Source organism: Emydura macquarii, unplaced genomic scaffold, assembly GCF_026122565.2.
Source record: "Emydura macquarii macquarii isolate MOO-44397 ecotype Brisbane River unplaced genomic scaffold, CSIRO-AGI_Emac_v2 contig_1039, whole genome shotgun sequence".
Taxonomy (NCBI): Eukaryota; Metazoa; Chordata; order Testudines; family Chelidae; genus Emydura; species Emydura macquarii.
In genome coordinates this window covers 1,962,998-1,983,058 of record NW_027131176.1, presented here as the reverse complement: position 1 = coordinate 1,983,058, position 20,061 = coordinate 1,962,998, and the positions used below count along the sequence as shown (strand labels likewise).

General features: G+C 40.3%; 1 protein-coding gene across 1 annotated transcript in view; it reads left to right on the top strand.

The window, feature by feature from the left end:
- Positions 1-20,061, top strand: part of CDC5L (cell division cycle 5 like) — a 43,838-nt gene that overhangs the window by 15,051 nt on the left and 8,726 nt on the right. Inside the window, exons 11-14 of the mRNA XM_067544946.1 lie at positions 171-335; positions 2,397-2,477; positions 2,902-3,147; positions 6,861-7,058. Coding sequence (XP_067401047.1) covers positions 171-335; positions 2,397-2,477; positions 2,902-3,147; positions 6,861-7,058 — 690 coding nt within the window. The remainder of the gene's footprint in view (positions 1-170; positions 336-2,396; positions 2,478-2,901; positions 3,148-6,860; positions 7,059-20,061) is intronic.

Sequence of the window (20,061 nt, the reverse complement as noted above, 5' to 3'; positions counted from 1 at the left end):
TTTTTATTTATGTTTTCTGTTAAGTTGATAGCATAGCTAGCTAAAATCACCAGATGGAATCTGTGTCTTTTTCTCTGTATTTATTAGTACCTTAGGGAAATGGAAATCTACCAAATAATATTAAACCTCTGTTCCTTCCGAATGATTTAAACTTGATTAACTTTCAATAGGAAAGAGAGTCTCGTGAGCATCTGCGTCTAGGGCTTATGGGCCTTCCTTCCCCAAAGAATGACTTTGAGATTGTTTTACCGGAAAATGCAGAGAAGGAACTTGAGGAACATGAAACGGATGATACCTATATAGAAGATGCTGCTGATGTGGATGCTCGCAAACAGGTGGGAGGATATTGTGAAATTAGTGAAAGCTCTGTGTATGTTGTTTCCTGTAGCTCAAGATACATATTTAATGAAATAATAGGTTGTATGAGGAAAATCAATAAAACTTACGTGTACCTGTCTTAGGGTAACATTAGAACATTTAAAGGAACACGCTCAAGTAAAAATCACACTTCTGTTTGAATTATTTTTTTAATTTACTAGTTTTCTTGAAAAATACTGTTTTCCCTAGTCACAATTTTAGGTCCTGATTCTTCAAATGCTTAAATGTGCTTAACTTTATGCAAATGAATTAAATTGAAAATATCTATTCAGGTTTTCTTTCAGAATTTAATATGGCAACCAAAGAATATCACATGAAATATAGTAAAGATGTGCACCAAATCAGATTTCATGTTCTATTCATTTATTGGGACTCTGTTTTTATATGATGCTTTTTTAAAGTTCTTTGGGACATTAATTTTAGGAACATAATTAGAAATTTAATTTCGGTGGTACCTTTAAAACAATATTTTAATAATTCTCTTTGCCTTTGACTATACGTTGGCAAGTGAACAAAAAGATGGAAACAAAATCTGAATCCTTATTCATGTGTGACAAACATTTTCCATTTTTATTAATGCTTCTAGGCTGTCCAATTGGAAGCAAGTGTATGTGGAAAGCATTATGAATTGTGAGGTTCTATAGCCTATTAATATTTCATGCTGTATACTCCTCGTTAGTGTAGATATGATCACAAGGAAATGAGGATTGCTATTCAAAATATAGTTGGGTGCAAAATTCCTACTTGCCTAGTGTTTTACAACTTCAAAAAGCTACACAAATAATTGTCACAACTCTCTGTGAGAATCATAGAGTTGGAAGGGACCTCAGGAGGTCATCTAGTCCAACCCCCTGCTCAGAGCAGGACTAACCTCAGCTAAATCATCCCAGCGAGGGAAAGCAAGTGTTCGGATCCTATGGTGGCGGATATGGTGTAAATGCTTGGATAAATAGTACTATGTCTGTTTTGTAGGTAAGGGAAACGGTGCGGCGCCAGGTGCACTGCCTAAGACCTGGTGCTTGGAGGCATTATGCTTTTAAAGAAAGTGGGGGAAGGTGCTCGGAAGAGACGGCTCTTACGCCTTTGGAAAGTTGTAGCTAACACTCTCTGCCAGCATGCACATACATCCCTCCTCTGGCTAGTGTCTAGAGGGGAAGGGGACGTTATTATTTAATAATAATAAATAAATGACTAGTTACTCCTAAAGCAGCAGGCAAAACCAACTATCTTCCCCAGTCTTTCCAGTATCCTGCCGCCATCCATGCAAATACATTGGGCAAAGTCACTTGGTTGTCTTTTTCCCCTCTTGCAGACCCATGCAGGGCCAGCCAGTGTCCTGTTTTAAGAGGCAAGGTAGTGGCAGAGCTGGGGTTAAAACTCGGGAGATCCTGGCTGTCACCCCCGAGCTTTAGATGGTGCTGCCTCTCCACTTTATTTGTACCCTGTGTGTTGGAAAGTGTGAGAATTCCTTTACTCTTCTCTTAAACTTCCATTATTGTAATTCAGGTGGAGGCTTAGTCCCCTGATTTCATAGAAGGGAGAAGTTGGGGCCTGACAGCAGAATGAAAGGAAGTGGTAAAGAGCTTAGGCTGGATAAGCCAGGACCAAATGGATTGTGGAGCAGGTGTCTCATGAGGTTGAAACCAAAAGGCAGGAGGAATTTCCAAAGAACAATGAGTATGGAAGAGGATAACCCCATGGGAAAGTATTAAGGTTGGGTGATGCTTCTCTAAAGGCTGACCCAAAGCCCAGTGAATGAGTCTTTCTATTGAATTCAATGAGCTTTCGCTGAGGACATCAATTCTGTCTAGTACTGTGGATGGGATTAAGCTATCAATTGGCCATCATATGCTCTCCCCCATTCTCTTACAGTCTCTGGCTGTTGCCTTTATTTCTACCAAAATAATAATAATACAATCTCTACTGCAATAGTCTAGTGGCACACATCTTTTGTGTATTATGCGGAAGCATCAGACTGTGTTGTGGTGGTTGGACTAACATTTGAAATATCTGTTTAGGCTATTAGAGATGCGGAGCGTGTAAAGGAGCTAAAGCGGATGCACAAAGCCGTTCAGAAGGATCTACCAAGGCCTGCAGAAGTAAGTAAGAAAAAATTCTGCATGATGGTGTAAGATCAAAATGTCATTTAAAGGAAAAAGAGGAATAAAGGAGACATTGAGAACAGTTGTTTGGCTCTCTTTTAAACAATCGCTACTGTGAGGCATAATACAACGAAGCTGGATCATGAAAGAATAAAATCATTCCTTTAGTATGCTAATTTCATCCTCTTGTGGCCAATTTCTGCCTTCATATGGATATAATCAATGGGTGATGCATACATACAACCAAAAGCAAAATTTGGTTTTTGGAGTGTTTTGCTGTTACAAAGTTCTTCAAATATCTGTTATGCATAGTTCAGTTTTAAATACCAGCTTTATAGTGCGTGTGGTGTACAACTATATTTTGGCTAGCATGACATTACTAATGCATAATGTTTCTGAACTTTTTTTTTTTTCTGGCTAGGTAAATGAAACAATTCTGAGACCTTTGAATGTAGAGCCTCCACTAACAGACTTGCAGAAAAGTGAAGAGCTGATAAAAAAAGAGATGATCACCATGCTTCATTTTGATCTTCTGCATCATCCTTATGGAGAGCAGCCGGGGGCTAAAAAGGGGAAAGGCCCAGGATTTGGAACCAATAGCGCAGAGCATATTACTTACCTCGAACAAAATCCTTATGAGAAGCACTCCAAAGAGGACTTCAAGAAGGTAAGAACGGTGTTGCACATGATTACCAACGTATGGGTTCCATGTACTATGATCCTGTCATCTTGCAAAACAAGCTCAAGCCTGGCTGAAACTTAACGGGAGACCTCCAAGCAACATGTAGGTGCTGCAGGAAGTGTTTCAGTAGGTGGCTCTCTCTCTTGTGGGTTATAGCTAAGCCATTGCTCCAACTTGGTGTTGGGAGGTACTGTGTGGAGGTGCTGTCCTTTGGATTTAAACGTAGAACTGTAGTCCTGATTACCTGACTGTTAGTAAGAGGAGGAGCTCTATAGCCAATGCTCTTGCCATGTTCCACCTTGGTAACAGCCTGTTCCATGAAATTAAACGACCCCAAAGTTTGAATTCAATGTATTATTCACTTCCCATCTGCTACTGGCTATGTAGTGCTCTTGTGCACTGTTAGATAACTGTGTGTTTCTTTTCGTCATTGCTGAGATTAAAGTAAATCCATATATTATAAAAAATAATAATAAATCATAACACTTTATATAACACTTTACATATTCAAAGCACAGTACAGGCACGAACTAAAGCTCCCAATATTCCTGGGAATATTACCCATTTTGCACATGGAAAAACCTGAGACTGAAAGATGAAGTGAGTTTCCCAAGCCATGCAGTGAGTCCGTGGCAGAGCCAGGATCAGAATTTGGGGCCTTCTGACCTCAATGTCTTTCAGTATCCATTGCCTATGTCATGGGGTGTTTAGGCTTGTTTTGTAACATTTAGAAAGTGCTTTGAGATCCTCCAATAAGAGATGCTATACGAGGGTGAACTATCATGTAGAAAATAATAATAATAAAGCATTTCAGATCCCCTCTCCCATCTAGTCGCTATCAGCTTCTAAACAGATTATAGCTATATCCAGCTATAGGCCTACAGCGTTTGATTTAGGCCATTGCCAAGTCTGCTGCTGTACATCAATATGATCCTCAGGTACAGCAACTGAAGTTAAATCATAGCCGGCTGGAAATGGGGAGTGCGATGTAGACAGAATTGACTCTAACTGGAACAAAACAGCAAGCCTCTGAGCTCCATCCTCACTTGCATTGTATCTCCAAAGTGATGTATCAAAAGCTCTGGTTCTGGGAGTTCATTTATTAAGTAGCTACAGATATTTCACTTTACAGCCAAGTGACTGACTGACAGGTCAGAACTAAAGCAGTGTAGCTGGTTCCTTGAGAGGGTCTCCACTGTGAATGTATCAGTAACCTTTAACTAAAAGTTTATGGCAATTAAAATGGATGAAAAGGACAAACCCCGTACTACTGAGTATTAGCCTTTTTCATAGGTGGATTCTGTACAAAAACTATCAAGGTTCTTAGACCTTACCCATCACTGTGGTATCTTAATTCCTAGAGCCCTAGTTACACTGAAACATTTTTAAAGATGTCTAAGTGTTAAATATCTGTCCCTGCCAATATCTGATCCATCATTTAAGAGCTATACTTTGTCCAAGTCCAGTAATGCTGAACAGAATGTACTTTCAATTTGTTATTAAATTAAAAATTACACTTGAAGATTTCTTTGTAGTAGAAATTAGAGATGGAAACTATAGTTAGATCATGTCGTTCGCCACTCTGCCAAGTATCAGATTGTTTCATAGGGTATGTTTCATTAGTGTTTTGTTCAGATTCTTTTTAAGTGTAACAAGAGTTGGGGCTGCTATCACTTCCCTTAGAGTTCAGTAGATCTCCTGGTCTGGAACTTTTCCATATATTCACTGGAAATTTTCTTAACTTTCAGACAGAATTTGTTTTCCATTCTGTCTGGCTTCATCTCTTAGCACATGTGAATAGCATCCTCTGTACATCCAAACTACACTTTCTCATGGATATATGGTAGATAAGAAGAATGGTCCCTTATGAAGTGGTAATCCCCAGGACACTGATAGCTTCCCCCCACCACTTCCTCCTCCAGAAGGTACTGCATTTCCTGAGTGATTACCCTTATATGGAAAGTGCTCCAATGATACTCACTGTGACATCTGAGCTAATAAACCTGTGAAAGCCATGTAGCTTTCACAACAACGTAATCCAATTCTTCAAGGGGTAAAAATTGAGACCAATAAAAAAAATTACCTTTTGTGGGGTTTAACTGTATTAATAACACTAGGATTACTCCTTTTCTTTCCTTCTGAGCTACAGGCTTTCATGGTTAATTAGCCATTCGTTAGATTCACCAGGTGAGATGATTCCAGAGATACCCAAGCAGCCTTCTTGATGGTGTGTTGCCATAAAATATAGTTGGAGTTTAGTGATATATCTAGTGAATCACTACATTTGAAAACTCAGAGTTTGCCTTTTACACCTGTGTATGACATTGTAAGAAAGAAGGTAAAGTTGTGACTCTCTCAATTGTCACATGGCATTTTTTTGTTTCTCTGGTGTATCTGTTATGTACACCATACCTGATGCTAATGCCAGTGTCAGTTTCACCACTGTTACACCAGCTTTTTATCAGTGTAATTGCATTTGAAGTTCATGGAATTACACTGGGATAACAGAGCAATGAATTGTGCTCCAGATCTTTGATACTCTTGGAGCCTTAACATTCTGTCTTGTGTGTGGGGGATTCCTGTCCCACAGTAGATGCCATCAAATGATGTTGAGTTACATGTTGAAAGCTTTTTCTGAAGATGGAGTGCTGGAGCTCTGGATTTCTTTCTTTCTTGTTAATGTTGTTGTGTTTCAGTATTTACTTTGAAATAGGCCAAGATTTTCAAAAATGACGTGAGTTTAGTGCCTCAGTTTTGGCGTGTCAGAAGATGGGTGTTTGGCGCTTTCTGAAAATCGGGCCCTTGTACGATGTGTGAAAGTGCACACCTCAAAATTAAGTACCCCAGTTCACTAGTCACTCCTAAAAACCTTGGCTGTAATCTTTTATTTCTCAAACTTCATTTGTCACAAGAATAATGGCACCACTCTGTGGGCATGAGAGGAGCTCTCCAGATCTTCTTGTCAGTTTCATCTTAATGTCTAAATGTCTTCTGTTGGTGTCATTTCAACAGACCGGGACTCATGCAGTAGGTCTCTTTGGCGGTATATGCACTTCTGATGGATTGTGTCATGCTTTTTGCTTGTGGGGGAGTAGCATGAGTCCTTCCCTCTTCTCTGTTCCTTCCTCATTATTAAGCTGCTTCATAAGCTGAATTGGAAATGGTAGAACATTCAAGTCCTTCTACAAGGTCAATCTATATTTTCTTTAGCTGTAATCAGAGTTCTTTCCTGCATTATAGTCCATATTGCATGGACTCATCCATTCCTGCTAGAATAGATTTTCTAAGCTGTGCTAAGGAGGGCAAGCAAAAGAAAATAGAACGTGATGATGTTTTCCCTTCCTTAAGTATGTACTGAAGCAGCTCTTCTTTCTCTCTCTCTCCTTAAGATATTTGTTTTTATTTCTTTTTTTCTCTTGTATCAGATTGAGGTTCTGTCTCTGTTTTTATTAAGTACAGCATATGATTGGGATTGGTCAAATTGCATGAAATGAGGAATAGCTGCAGTGTAAGTATCCCCATTGCCCAGGTTTCATTTATAATCTAGCTCATTTGTGTTGAATTTCGTATTTAGCTTAACCTAAGCGAGCTTTTTGTATGGAGAGAGAAATTACTTCTGAAAGATTGAAAACAACAAGAGGAGTTTTCTCATGGTCTGTACTTTGTGATTATAATTTCTCTCTCATCATATTTAACAGGCCCAAGATCTACTGGCACAAGAGATGGAAGTGGTAAAGCAAGGAATGAGTCATGGAGAGCTCTCAAGTGAGGCTTATAACCAGGTGTGGGAAGAATGTTATAGCCAGGTGTTATACCTACCAGGACAGAACCGCTACACACGAGCTAACTTGGCCAGCAAAAAAGACAGAATAGAATCACTTGAAAAAAGGCTTGAGGTGAGTATATTTTTTTTTTTTTTTTTTTTTTTTTGCTTTTTCACTTGATGCTATTTTTAATACCAGCTTTCATTGTTTAGACTGATTTACAGATAGTTGAATCATTGATCTAGTTATCACAGAAGGGATTGCAGAGAAAAGAGCTGTCCTGGAGTATCAAAAGTATCTGCAGTTTAAATTGCCTGCTGTCCTCTTTTCTCCCCTCATAGTAGGGGATGGATTTATAAAACCTCATGCTTCAGATTCCCTCCCACACCTTTTTTAGCATTAACTGTTATACTATCCACAATGGGTTTTAGTTAATCCCTCTGCAAGTGTAGTGATGTACAAAAACACCTATCTGAATGTAGTTGTACATTGTGCTCCCAAGCCCAGATTCTAGTATTCTTGTTATCCATATAAACATCTCTTTGAGGCCAACAGCTTCACAGAATTCAGTGATAACCTGGGGCAATGGGTTCCTGTAACCCAGGAAAGTAGGAAGAGAGTGGAATCCAATGACTCCAGTCCATTTAAACAGGAAATTTCTGACTTCCTTCTACCTTTTGGGTCCTTTAGACCTGGCTAGAACGTAGGTTAGGTTTTGTGTGCAAGTGTAAAAAAAATTAAAATTAAACATCTTTTCAGCAAGTTCAGAATAAAAAAGGAACATGAGAGAGAGAAACAGTCCAATGAAAATATTTTATTTGGATTTCAATATTTCACCGGGGTGTCTGCAGCCTGAATATTGCAGCATTGCACTAGGGCCTGGGAAGCAGAAAGTGAAATTACTCTCTCTGCAGTTGTCAGAGTTATGCAAAGTGGCTTCCCTGTTGTCATCCCTCTTTCCTCCAGTTCAAATCCAGCAAAACACGTAAGCACAGACTTAAAGGTAAGCACATAGGACCAAAATCTTCTGCATTGCTTACCTGCTAGACTATGTTATTCTCTCCTTGAATCCCTTCTGTGGTTTACTGTTACATTCAGCATCAAATGCAAGCTTCTTGACCTCCACTTCAAGATTGTGCACAACTCCTCTCCCTCTCTCATCTCCATCTCTTCTCTGTTCTCAGCTATTCCTATTTCTATCTCATCAGCCCCTTGGTATTTTTTTCTTTTGTCTTCATGCCCTCTTTCCTGCTACCATGTTCTCCTGCCAGTTCCTTCTTCCCCTGATATGCAAGCCTATAACCTTCCTTTCATTCCAGTCCCTCTTTTAGTCTCTTTTCTTCTATGAAGTAAACCAATATTAACCCAGCTAAGTAAGAGATGCTGTTGCACTCTTGTGAAAGAGATCGCAAACTCCCAACACCCTGGTACAATCAGCCCCTGGCTCAGGGGTATATTGTTTAAATTGCTTTTTTTTCTATTTAGAGCCATTAGACAATGACTGTTCCTTACTCTTGTTGCTGTACAAAACACACTGATGCATACAAATAATAAGAGCAAAACGTGTAAAGTAAAACTTGCTTACTACATATTCTTTCAAAAGAACATGTAGTATCAGTAACACTTAAGGAAATCTGATTTATTTCAAAATATAATATGATTACAGTTTTAAGAGTGTCCCTTTAAATAATTCGGGCACCTTATTTTTCCATGATAAAAGGGAGATTTTTTTTTAGTGTAAATTCTTCAGTGTTTAGCATCAGCTCATCTATTGTTGCTGGTAGTGAATGCCCTCAAACTACTGGTACCAAGAAAGTAGCATGGAAGGTAGGCCAGAAGGCTGGATTTGTACTTTGCAAGATTGAATCAGGGAATTTAAGTAAATGTATCTTGTGTCTGTGTGTATTGTGCAAACCAAGAAGCTAATCCCAAGGACAGTTCTAACTGAGTAAGAGCTAGATTTTTGGGCCACAAGTTCTTCATCTTCAGATAACTCTAAAACTATGTAGGCTTGGTCTCCACTAAAATGTTAGATCAACTTAGCTATATTGCTCAAGGATGTGAAAAATCCACGCCTCTGAGCAATGTAGTTAAGCCAACCTAACCCCCAGTATAGGCAGCGCTAGGTCAACTGAAAAATTCTTTCAACCTAACCTACAGTTTCTTGGGGAGGTAGATTACCTATGCCAGTGAGAGAGAATCACTTCCGTTGACATAGATAGTGTCTACACTGAAATGCTGCAGCTGTGCTGCAGTAGTGTTTCATAATACATGAATGTTGGTTATGTTCACTGTCTTCCAGCAGAGTGCACTATTGCTCTACATAATGCATTAGGCTATGTTGCAATGACAGTAAAAGATGACTTGTTAATGCGCTAATTTATAAACTGCTGTAAAGAATTTTTTTTTTTTTTATAAAAGGTATGTCTTAGTTCAGGGGCACCCAGCCTTCGTGGCGACAAGAACAGTGTTGGCATCTTGCCAGGAGCCCGAGGACTGTAATTTATGTATAAATACACACAATCTTTGGAATTTAAAATTAAATATTGCACACACAAAACTACAATCTTTAATGTTTTAAGGTAAAGTCAAGCACTGAAAAGTTAGGAAGTGCTAAATTTAAGATTACCTGGTCAACCTTACTTTGGCTTCACTTGTGCCTATGCATGCATTGCAATATAGTCTTTACATGATTACTTATTTCTTTTTCTGCATGTGCATTCAGTGCACCGGATGGATGGTGCTTATTTAATGAGCACTATTAAATATTTTTTCTCTGTGTTGTTCAATGTGTGGCCCCATGCCTTCTTTACTGCACACTATTCAAACCCTGCTCTAAAGATGGATTTACTGTTTCCTCATGGGCTTTTCTGAAGTGCTTATCACTGTAGTATCTGAGTGCTATACAAATATTTATTAATTTATGTTCACAATGCCTGTGAACTGAGCAACCATTATTATCCCCATTTTACAGATGGAGAACTGAAGTACAGAGATTAAGGTCAAAAGTATCCGCTAATTTTGGGGCCCAGTTTGAAATGACTAGGACCTGATTTTTATTTTATTTTATCTTTTGCATACTTTTATATAGCACTTCACACAGCTCTCATTGCTTCACTTGCAGCTATGAGTGTTCAGCACTTCTGCAAATCAGACCCCAAGTCTGAAGTCAGGCACCCAGAAAATGAGGAACACACAACTAGTGACCACTTGTGAAAAGTATGATTTAAATGACTTACCTACTGTCACACAGTAATCCTGTGTTACTCAGGCAGGATTAAAATCCAGTTCTCCAGGACAGTAGTCGACTGCCTTAACCATAAGACCATCCTTTCCATTCCTGCAATCCCCTGTCTCATTCACAATTCTGAATTCTGCAATAACAAATGAGGCTGGGGCCCTATAGACAACAGCCTCCTTCACTATCCAACCATGATGCATCCCCAGAGCAGGTTCATCCTGTGCACTGAATGAGGCAGGGTCCTGTGGAAAAAAATAGTGTATGATCATGTAATTAAGAACTCTACCATCATGCATATGCACAAGGAGGTTGAATTAAGGCTGCATACACAACCTTAGTTCTGGCATTTCCAGACTTTTGAGTGTTTGACTGTGCAACCTTTTAACATAGTTTTGTGTTTGTAATTTCCTAGCTTTCAAAAAAGAAAACAAAAAAACCACTCAGAAATTCCATCATGTGGCATTATATTGACCTCCTGTTGTGTTGTCAGCAGGGTTAGAACCTTTACATCCACCTCACTGACCTCTACCACTTGTACCTAGTAACTCAAAGCAGTAGTGGGTGGTTATTCTTTGTGAACCAGCACTAGAGGGGGATGGGACACTTTGCCAGTGAGTTTCACAGATTATTGGTGAGACTCAGGCATGTTGGGTTCCATTCCAGGCTCTGGAGAGAAGTGTACTCTAGTCGGCACACTCTTCTGCCCCATTATCTCCAACCTCTCCCTGGCCGAGTCCTGTCTTTTCCTCACCCATATCTCCTTCTCTGAGTTCCATTCTCCTTGCCAGTCTAGCTTCACTCCTCAGGCTTCTCATCCCAGACTCCTTGCCCAGCAAGGCCTTGTCTTCCCCCAGTCTCATTCTCCATGCTCAGCCATTCCCAGTTGTCCCCTGTGCAGCCACTTTGTTGTCTCCAGTCTCTCTACCATCACAGATCCCCCCTTCTTGTTCTTCATCTGATCTGTTTGTCTTCTGTTGCTTGTTTCCCATCTCCTTGTTTGTTTCCCATCTCCACCAGCTTCCAGTCACAATCTCACTCTGGTTCTCAGGCACAGTGTCAGTCCCTGGGCTCCTTGTCCAGTCTGTGACACCACCTCTCCCTTGCAGATCCTTGTACAACCAGAGCCAGTCTTCTCCCACCTCATCAAATCTCAGTCCCCTACCCCCATCCTGCAACTTCTCCAAAACTTTCTGGATCCTACCTTCCCCCTGTCCCCGTGTTTCTCTCCCTGGCTCCCAGTATCCCTGCCCAGTCAGTCCCGGTCTCCAACCCCTCAGTTTCTTGTCCCAATCTATTTCCTTCCACTCCTATGCAGGTCCGGCTCTTTTCTCTTCTGTATTCATATTAGCCAGCTTCCTCCAGTCTGCCTGAGTCCAGAGGAGGGGAGCATTGACAGCGCAGGAGAGACAGGTTTCCTGCTCTTAGTTAAGGGTTCCTGAACCCATTTGCAGATCCATCATAGCCTGCAATAGCCCAGATCAGCAATTGCAGAGAGAGTCTTACTCATCCCCAGGTTCTGTGTAGATGGAAGGCTCTAGATAATGTAGGAACTGCAGGTTTTTTCAAAGGTTTATAACTTGGCCAAATTTGGATGGATTTTTACAGGTAAGGCAAAAGACACATCCCTGACCACAAAGGCCACCTCCCAGCCAAATCTCAAGCCCTATCTCCAAAGCATAGAGGTGCTAGAGCTTTTCGAAGAAAACATTACCAGAATTTTTAACAGGGGCAACATATTTTTCCCTTGACTCGTTTTCTGAAATGGCAGAAATTTGAAAACAAAAATTCAGCCTGAGGCAGAGACCCAGGATGGAAAGTTTCAGCCTGAACAGTTTACATTTTGCAAAAGATATAATCAGCTGAACACAGAGTTTTATAATGGGAAGTGTCAGGAGACCTGTGGTGGAGCTACCAGCCTTGCTTTTAATACACCAAGATATTTGCTAGTACTTTCCTCTTCTCTGAGAAATGAGTAAAAATTGCATGTTGTTTGAGTTTGCCAGCAACACAAACTGTAGATGGCCAGTTTTGGGGGCTGCCTTTCAACCCTCAAACTGAACTAAAATCTCATGCAAAGAAAATGTAGGTTTAGCAGTACTGGCAGCTGTACGTTGGGTGATGACTGTGCAACATTTCCACATGGGCCTGTTAATGCACCATAGTTCAAATACAACAAAGCCTAGTTATTCCTAAATCTGGCTTCACTGCACAGAATTTATCAGTTAGATTTATGGTGTGGATAAATAGTCATAATCTTATAATTGGCCTGGTTCCACTGCCTGCATGATTGAGTGATGATAGTCAAGTATATTTTGATGTGACGTTTACCTCTTTGAAATTGATTATGCAATTAAAAGCAGTAGATTGTGCTGTTAGTGATTGAACTCAGCAGGAGGAGCAGGCTAATTATGGAAAGCCTTCTCCTTATGCCTGGATAAGATACCTTGCACTTCAGCAATAATGAGAAATAAGAAAAACCGCATAATGATGATGGTAGTTTTAATGTTTGAATGTTTGGTTCAGTAATACTTTGCATTTCAGTAGCGTAAACTTTAGTGGGTGGATTTTAGAGCCTTTGACAAACATTAAGAAATAAAGCCTCTCAACATCCCTTTGAGGTAAATAAGTAGTATTCTCATGTTATAAATGGGGAAACTGAGGCACTCATACATTAATAGATCAAGGTGTCACAGGAAGTCGGCAGCACAGCGTTGAGTCTCCTGATCCACAGTCTGTTCTTTTTCACCACAAGGTTACCCACCCTCCCTCCCTTCTTTCTAAAAGATTGATATATTTGTTTGAGGTGCAGCTGTAAGGCTAGTGGTACCAGGAACTGGAATTTTCTGATGTGACACTCGTGGTTGGCATGCTCTACCGACAAAATAATGTCACTACCCTTTGTTCCCCTCCTTTTTCGAGCGGAGTATTTTTGGATTTAATGCATCTCCAATTGTAACTTCCTGGTGAAAAGTATACCGCTTCAGGTGCAAAGAGATGGCAGGAGCATCTTTTTAGCAAGTTAGATTCTTCCCTTCTTAATTCAGAACTCAGTTACTCTTTCTGCCAGCATTACTTTGTCTTTGAAGAAAGAGAGTTTATAATGCTGGCTTGCAGCACATACATTTCTGTTTCCATTGTGGTAGTTATATTGTCATTGCAGTTGATTGCTAAATTATAAATGTTAGTCAAAGTCTTTGGGGGAGGAAACTGTAGTTACATTGTATACACAAAACACAGTAAGTTATACTTTCTACAAAATTGGATTTACAAATGTATCTCTTGCTGAGTAAGCACAATGCACTGAGGCTACATTAGCTGGTGCTCTCTGTTGGTTGCTACTTTGAACTTGGTAGGAATGAGCAAGATGGTAACTTTCCAGACCAAAGCGGCCATTTTTGCTCCTCTACATAGCCAAATCTGAGTAAATTAAGTTTCACTGGAAAACCAATGAGTGGTTGTCCGCCCTCGTTTGACTTTATGGATTGCGTGCTATGATCTGTGCTAGTGGATGTTTCAGTTATTTTATTGGACATACACAAAATACTATCTGTGGTTTGTCTTCTCTAAAGCTTAAAACTTCAAGTGAGTTTTCAGATCTGCTGTTCTGTTGGTTAGGGTCACTACCTATAGAAAGGGAGAAAGGACACTTTAAATAGAAATGACCCTTCATTGTCCAAATACAAATGGAGAACAATTACAAGATCTTTCAGTTTCATCTAGTTTATCAGATGGCTGAAATATGATGATACCCAAAGGGGGAAAGGCTCAGAAGTAGCTGGTTGTGTGGTAACAGCCATAAACGCTTGTATTCAAATGTCTGTCTATTTTGGGTATCACTGTGACAGGTATAGGATAGGTGGGACAGAGTGTCTGCATATCTGTAGAAAACAAAATCTACTAAGGTATAGTTGAGGGCAGAAAATCACACACCTCTTCAGCCACAGGTTTGCTAAAGGGAGTCTCCAGATATCTTGCCTACACACCCAGCTACCTATTAGGCCCGGTAAGGAGGAACTGGCACATTTTCCATGTTAATGTATAACCATAATCAGATGTCAATAACAATGAACATGATAGCCGCTGAAGGAATATGCCAATCATGGGCATCCCAAATGGTTAGACTAACCCCGGAGGTATCATCTATGTCTCTAATATAAACACATTTTCAGGAAAAGGGAACTACTGCTGAATGGGCAAACATGTTTTACTAATAAATCTGAAATGTTTGCTATATAGGCTGGATAGGAGCCTACCCCCTCTTTCTCTTGCCTTTCCAGGAACAGAATAAAGCAGCCACCAGTAACATAGGTGGAGGGGAGGCAATAAAGGGATCAGAAGAAGTGATAATGTTTCTTAGAAGCAGATACCCCACAATAAGAAGATACTATCTCTCAGAAGGGAGGAGACCCTCATGGTTAGAGGCAGGAGTCCTGGGCTCTGGGCCCAGTGCTGCCAAATATTCACTGTGTGGCTTTGAGCAAGTCACTTAACCTCTCTGTGCCTCAGTTCTTCAGTCTTTAAAATTGGCATAACACCTACCTTGCAGGGGTATTGGGCAACTTCATGTTTGCAAAGTATTTGCAGAGCTCTGGCTGGAAGTTGCTATGGAACAGCCAAGTTTTATTACTCCTGTTTATAATACGTTCAATGTAACATCCTTTCCATTCTGTATTTGAACATCTGAAACCTGGAGGACTGAGTAGTTCTGGAACTCTGTTTTCTTTCATGCTACAAGCAAGGATATTGATAAATTTAGAGGGTTGAGAGAAGAACCGCAAGAACGATTAAAGGATTGGAAAACGTGCCTTCGGTACTCAAGAAGCACAAACTAGTTATTTTAACAAAGAGAAGATTAAGGAATGACTTGATCAGTCTGTAAGTACCTACTGGGAAACTTTAATGGGCTCTTTAATCTAGCAGACAAAGGTATAACACAATCCGATGACTGGAAGTTGAAGCTAGATAAATTCAGACTGGAAATAAGATGTACATTTTAACAGAGAGGCTAGCTAACAATTGGAACAATGTATCAAAGGTGGTTGTGGATTGTCCATCACTGGCAATTTTAAAATAAAGATTGGATGTTTTTCTAAAGATCTATTCTAGTTCACACAAGAATTATTTCAGGGAAGTTGTATGGTCTGTGTTTTGCAGGAGGTCAGATTAGATTATCACCGTGGTCCTTCTGGATTTAGAATCTATCGGAATCTTTCACAGGGGTCTGGTATAAAATCAGGTGACTCTCATGTTCAGATAAAGTCACGGATTTCAAACTTGGTTTTGTTTTTCCATCTTCCAAAGTTTCCGCCTGGCAGACACAAGGTCCCCACTCCACAAGCATGCCCTGGGTTGGGATATCTGTTACAGAACTGATCAACACTGGACCGTGGAGTTTGCCTCTGAGAGAGAAAGTAAATCTGGTTTTATTCAGGGCTGGTCTACCCTAGAGATTTTTTTCAACAAAAGTTGACAAAACAGTGGAGGTGTACAGACTGAAATGCTCCTCCCACCGATGTAACTCCTCTGCTATACCAACGTAATGAAACCACCTCAACGAGAGGTGTAGGGTTTATGTCAGCTTAATTAGGGCAATGGAGTGTCAATATGGACACTGTATCCCCTACATCAGTTGTGGTGCTGTCACTCTTGTCAATTTCACCACTCCAAAGTCCCCCTGAGAGCTGAGCAGCTGGTCTCTGCTCCTGGCTCCACCTCTTCCCTGCCAGGAGCTATGGCAGCCTTCTCAGTTTCATGCTGAGCCATGAAATTGATAAGCCTGACCTGGTTGCGGAGAGCAGGCAGGGGGACAGAAGCCAGGACAGCAGGACCCCACTCCTCAGGGGCAAGAAGCCTCAGGCAGCTCCTTCCAGCTCCGAGCAAGGAAAGGGGAGAAGCCCGGGGCTGGTTCTTGGTAGAGAACAGGGAGTGGGGTGGGAAGGCAGCCCACCAAGAACCCGAGAGCGTGTGGGACTCCTGGCAGGGACCAGAGAGACTGGGCTCCCAGCTCCCCACACTGACCCTTAGGTCAGTAGAAGTACTCCTGGTGAGGACGCACTCCTCCGACCCAAGAAGGTCAGTGTGGACTTCAGCCACCGCAGTTAGTATGTTAGGTCGACTTATTTTTCTAGTGTACACAAGGCCTCAGAAGTGAGCAGTTCTTTAACCTTTGGGACACTGGTGCTAGTCAAATGAGTTTGTTGGAAACTAGCTAAGAATATTGCCCCTTGAGGGAGAATGACTTATGATAGCCCCTGCAAAGTGCTTTTACACATTTCATGCACTCCATGAACTTTAATTAATCTTCAGCATCTTTGTGAGGATGTTATTACCTAATATATTATGAAGGGGCAAATGAGGTCACAGAGAGGTGGTCTTTCAGAGGAGGTCATGTAGTGGATCACTGGCAGAGCAAGAAATATAGATGTCCTGAATCCCAGTCTCCTAATTAGTCTACTAGGCCATAGCCATGCTGCCTGTCATTCATCGAAGGGATAATGTTCTGAGAGGCTATAATGTGTGAGTGGTTTGAGAACTGCTCTGTGTGGCATCAGGTTTTTAGCTAGTTGGTGAAGTCATTTGTGTCAGTGCTCAGCAGTGGCATTGCTCGGGAATCCTTTAAGACGTGCCAAGAATCTAAATAGAACTGGAGGTTAGAAGTTGGGGGGGGAAAAATCTAAAAAATGAGCTAAACTGGCTGGCAGTTACAGTTTGTTTAGTCAGCTGCCATTAGTCAGGTGGGGACTCTTTTGGACTAAAACCATTGCAGTTGGCCTTTTAAGTAAGATCAGTTTACCAAAACATTTGAAGAGGTGATTCATAATAGGCATCTGTGTGGTTAGGAATTAAGATAATCCTTCCTAGCATTGACATAGTTCTCTCTCATCAAAGAATTTTACAAACAGTAACCATTAAACATTAACTTATTTTCTGGTCTGTCAAGAATCAGAATGACCATTGATTTGCCTATGCAAAATAGTGCCTGTAGTGTAAAACGCTGTCAGAGCTTAACTGATTGGCTCTAGGGTGATCCTTTACGCATGTCGTGCAGGCAGCGATTTGCTGGTCTGCTGCATTGCTCCTGTTAATCTGGTCACAGCCTTATAGACCCCAGTACTAGTGTTTCCTGAAAGCTCCTAGGCTCTCAGTTACTTCATGTGGTTAGCATTGTACTGTGTACAAAGCAGTCAGATGGATTACTTTTTGTTCTCCTGATTTACCATGTAGCTTTTTTCTCTGCTTGAATTTCCACGTGATTTTAGCATCCTTTATGTCAAAGACATAGAAACCAATACTTCACAGTTTGAAAGAATGGAAACCCATCTTTTAAAAAAGGTAATTCTGTAGCACTCATCACCAATAGTATCTGATTGTGCAGACCATAAATAAATACATATATATTATTAATCTAAACTGTCATTTTGCGATAATGGTTGCTATGATCCTGATTCTATGGGAGTAAAGTATCACGATGACAAGCAGCATGAAGTGCTTTGTTTGTTTGTTTGGGGTTATTTTATGGGTAATATCTCTTCAGCCATTGGGGGTCAAAACACATAGGCCATACAAGCTCAAATGCTGTTGGGACAATTAACTTCCAAACACTTATTATGAATACACGATCAGAAAGAATGTTTTGGTGCCTGTTATTCAAATGGCAGACTGATGCGCTGCAGCCTGTGTACTGTGTTCTGGCAGAGCAGTGACATCTCTCTTTCTGGTCAGAGTAATGCTGGTCTCTAGAGGAGCATTGACTGTGAACTTGAATGGCAACGCTTGGAGTTCCCAGACACATTTTGTTTGGCGTGAAAAGCTCATAAACAGATGTTGCCTACTGCATGGTATTGAGCTGGGGAGAAAATAAGAGAACTTAAATGCTGAAGAGAGAAAAGACTTCTAGAAAGTTAAAATTAAAGAGAGAACTGAAGGCAACATCTCTTTATTAATATTTTAAATATTAAAAGCACACTTTTCTAGGCTTATCTTTATTGGGATCAATCATCATGATAGGCAGGAATATTCAGTGTACTGCAATTGTAGCAAGTAATTTCCATATAAGGATGTTAAAAGGAGATGTGATCTAAATTAATCTAATGTTTATAAAGATTGCTAATGAACTTGGTCAGATCTGGCTCCTACCAATTTTTTCTATTTATAAAATAAATACAGGGTGTAGCTAATTGGATCACCATTTTCAGAGAAAGTTATGAGCTTATGTGTTGGTAACAGCCGGGGGACCATTCACACCGTATTGTTAAGGGTGTAACATTATATAAACCTTGTATTGGCTCTATTAAAAAAAATCCTATCAAAATGTATTATGAAACTTGAAGGTGGCTCATGACAATCTCCACCTCCAGCAACATATTCATTCTTAGAGTGCTGTTGAGTTATTAGTTGTGATCTTGGCCAAATTGTTCAGGAGACAGTCTGCCACGAGTGTTAATAAACGGTAGTGGCATGTAATCCACATAATAAAGTGCTAAATAGTAGTTCACCCTTAGGCCTCCTGATTGTTGGATTAAATAGGAACATACAATGTTAGCTGGCCTTTTCTCATTCGATTTATGCACATCTGGTCTATTTTCAGTTCTGGGATGCAATTATATACAGTAATACCTCACTTCAGGGGATATTTATTGAGTGATTTTTCTATGAAATAGAAAATTGAGTTTTTCTATGAAAAATCAAGATGCCTAAGTAAATCAGGCTTAAATCTCACTTTACATAATTTTTAACAGAAGTCAAACTTAATGCCCTTATTGAATACACTGGTATTACCCTGATTCTTGCATCCAAACTACATTAAGAAATTCTCCTCTGTAGCGTAATAGTGACGTGCTAAGCTTATAGTGCGTTAAATCACATGGAGTGATAGTGTTGATTAGTTGAGCTTGTGCTAAAGGTGACATCAGTTAACTTTTGAAGATGGTAGACTTCACTGTTCTGACCTGGAAGGCTTTTTAATACTATTGTTGTTTTATTACACTAGACCCTAGAGTCTCCAGCTGAGATTAGGACCCCATTATGATAGCAAGGTAGTGATAAATGAGCTGTACCCCAAGAACTTGCAGTCTGAATAGGCAAAATAGATAAAAAGATGCTTGAAGGAAAGAAGATGAGGAACTGAGGCCTGGAGCTATTAGATGAGTTGCCTAAGGTCACACATGGAGTGTGTGGAAGAGGTGGGAAATTAATCCAGAACTCCTGACTCCCAAGTCCAGTACCTTAACCGCAAGACTATCCTTCCTCTCATCCTCGCAGAGTGTTCATCCAGTCAAGAAATCTTCGAGCGCTGCTTTGATTTGTTAAAGTGGGAATGGCACAATATCAGGCTGAAACTTTGCATACTTGGCCTTTGCTCAAAACTGATTTAGTCTTTTAATACTTGGAGCAAAAAGTGGCACAGTCATTTGTGAGTATGAGGAGCATGGAAGGAAGAACAAACACTTTATTTTAAAAAATAAATTCTTGTGACCTTTTATTTGAACTGGTCTACAGCTGAAGTGACTGACAGCTGATATTGGCCTGGAAAGAATCTCTAGCAACAGAAGACCGTGGGATGCTGGAGGTCTTAGTCCACATGGGTTGGTTTGAAATATAAGTGTAATTTAAAAGTTCCAGTGTCACGTGGTATTGGGTATAAACTGCTTCATGCTGGTAGAGTTTTGTGGTGATACCCCGATTCTCCAGAATTATCGAGCAGGTTGTCTTTGGCGTTGACAATTTTTAAATCAAGATTGGAGGTTTTTCTAAAAGATCTGCTCTAAGAATTATTTGGGGGAAATTCTGTGGCCTGTGTTGCACAGAAGGTCAGATTAGATGATCACAATGATCTCTTCTGGCCTTGGAATCTTTAATCTAGGAATCTGTGTTTGCAGCCCTGTCTGGGGGACA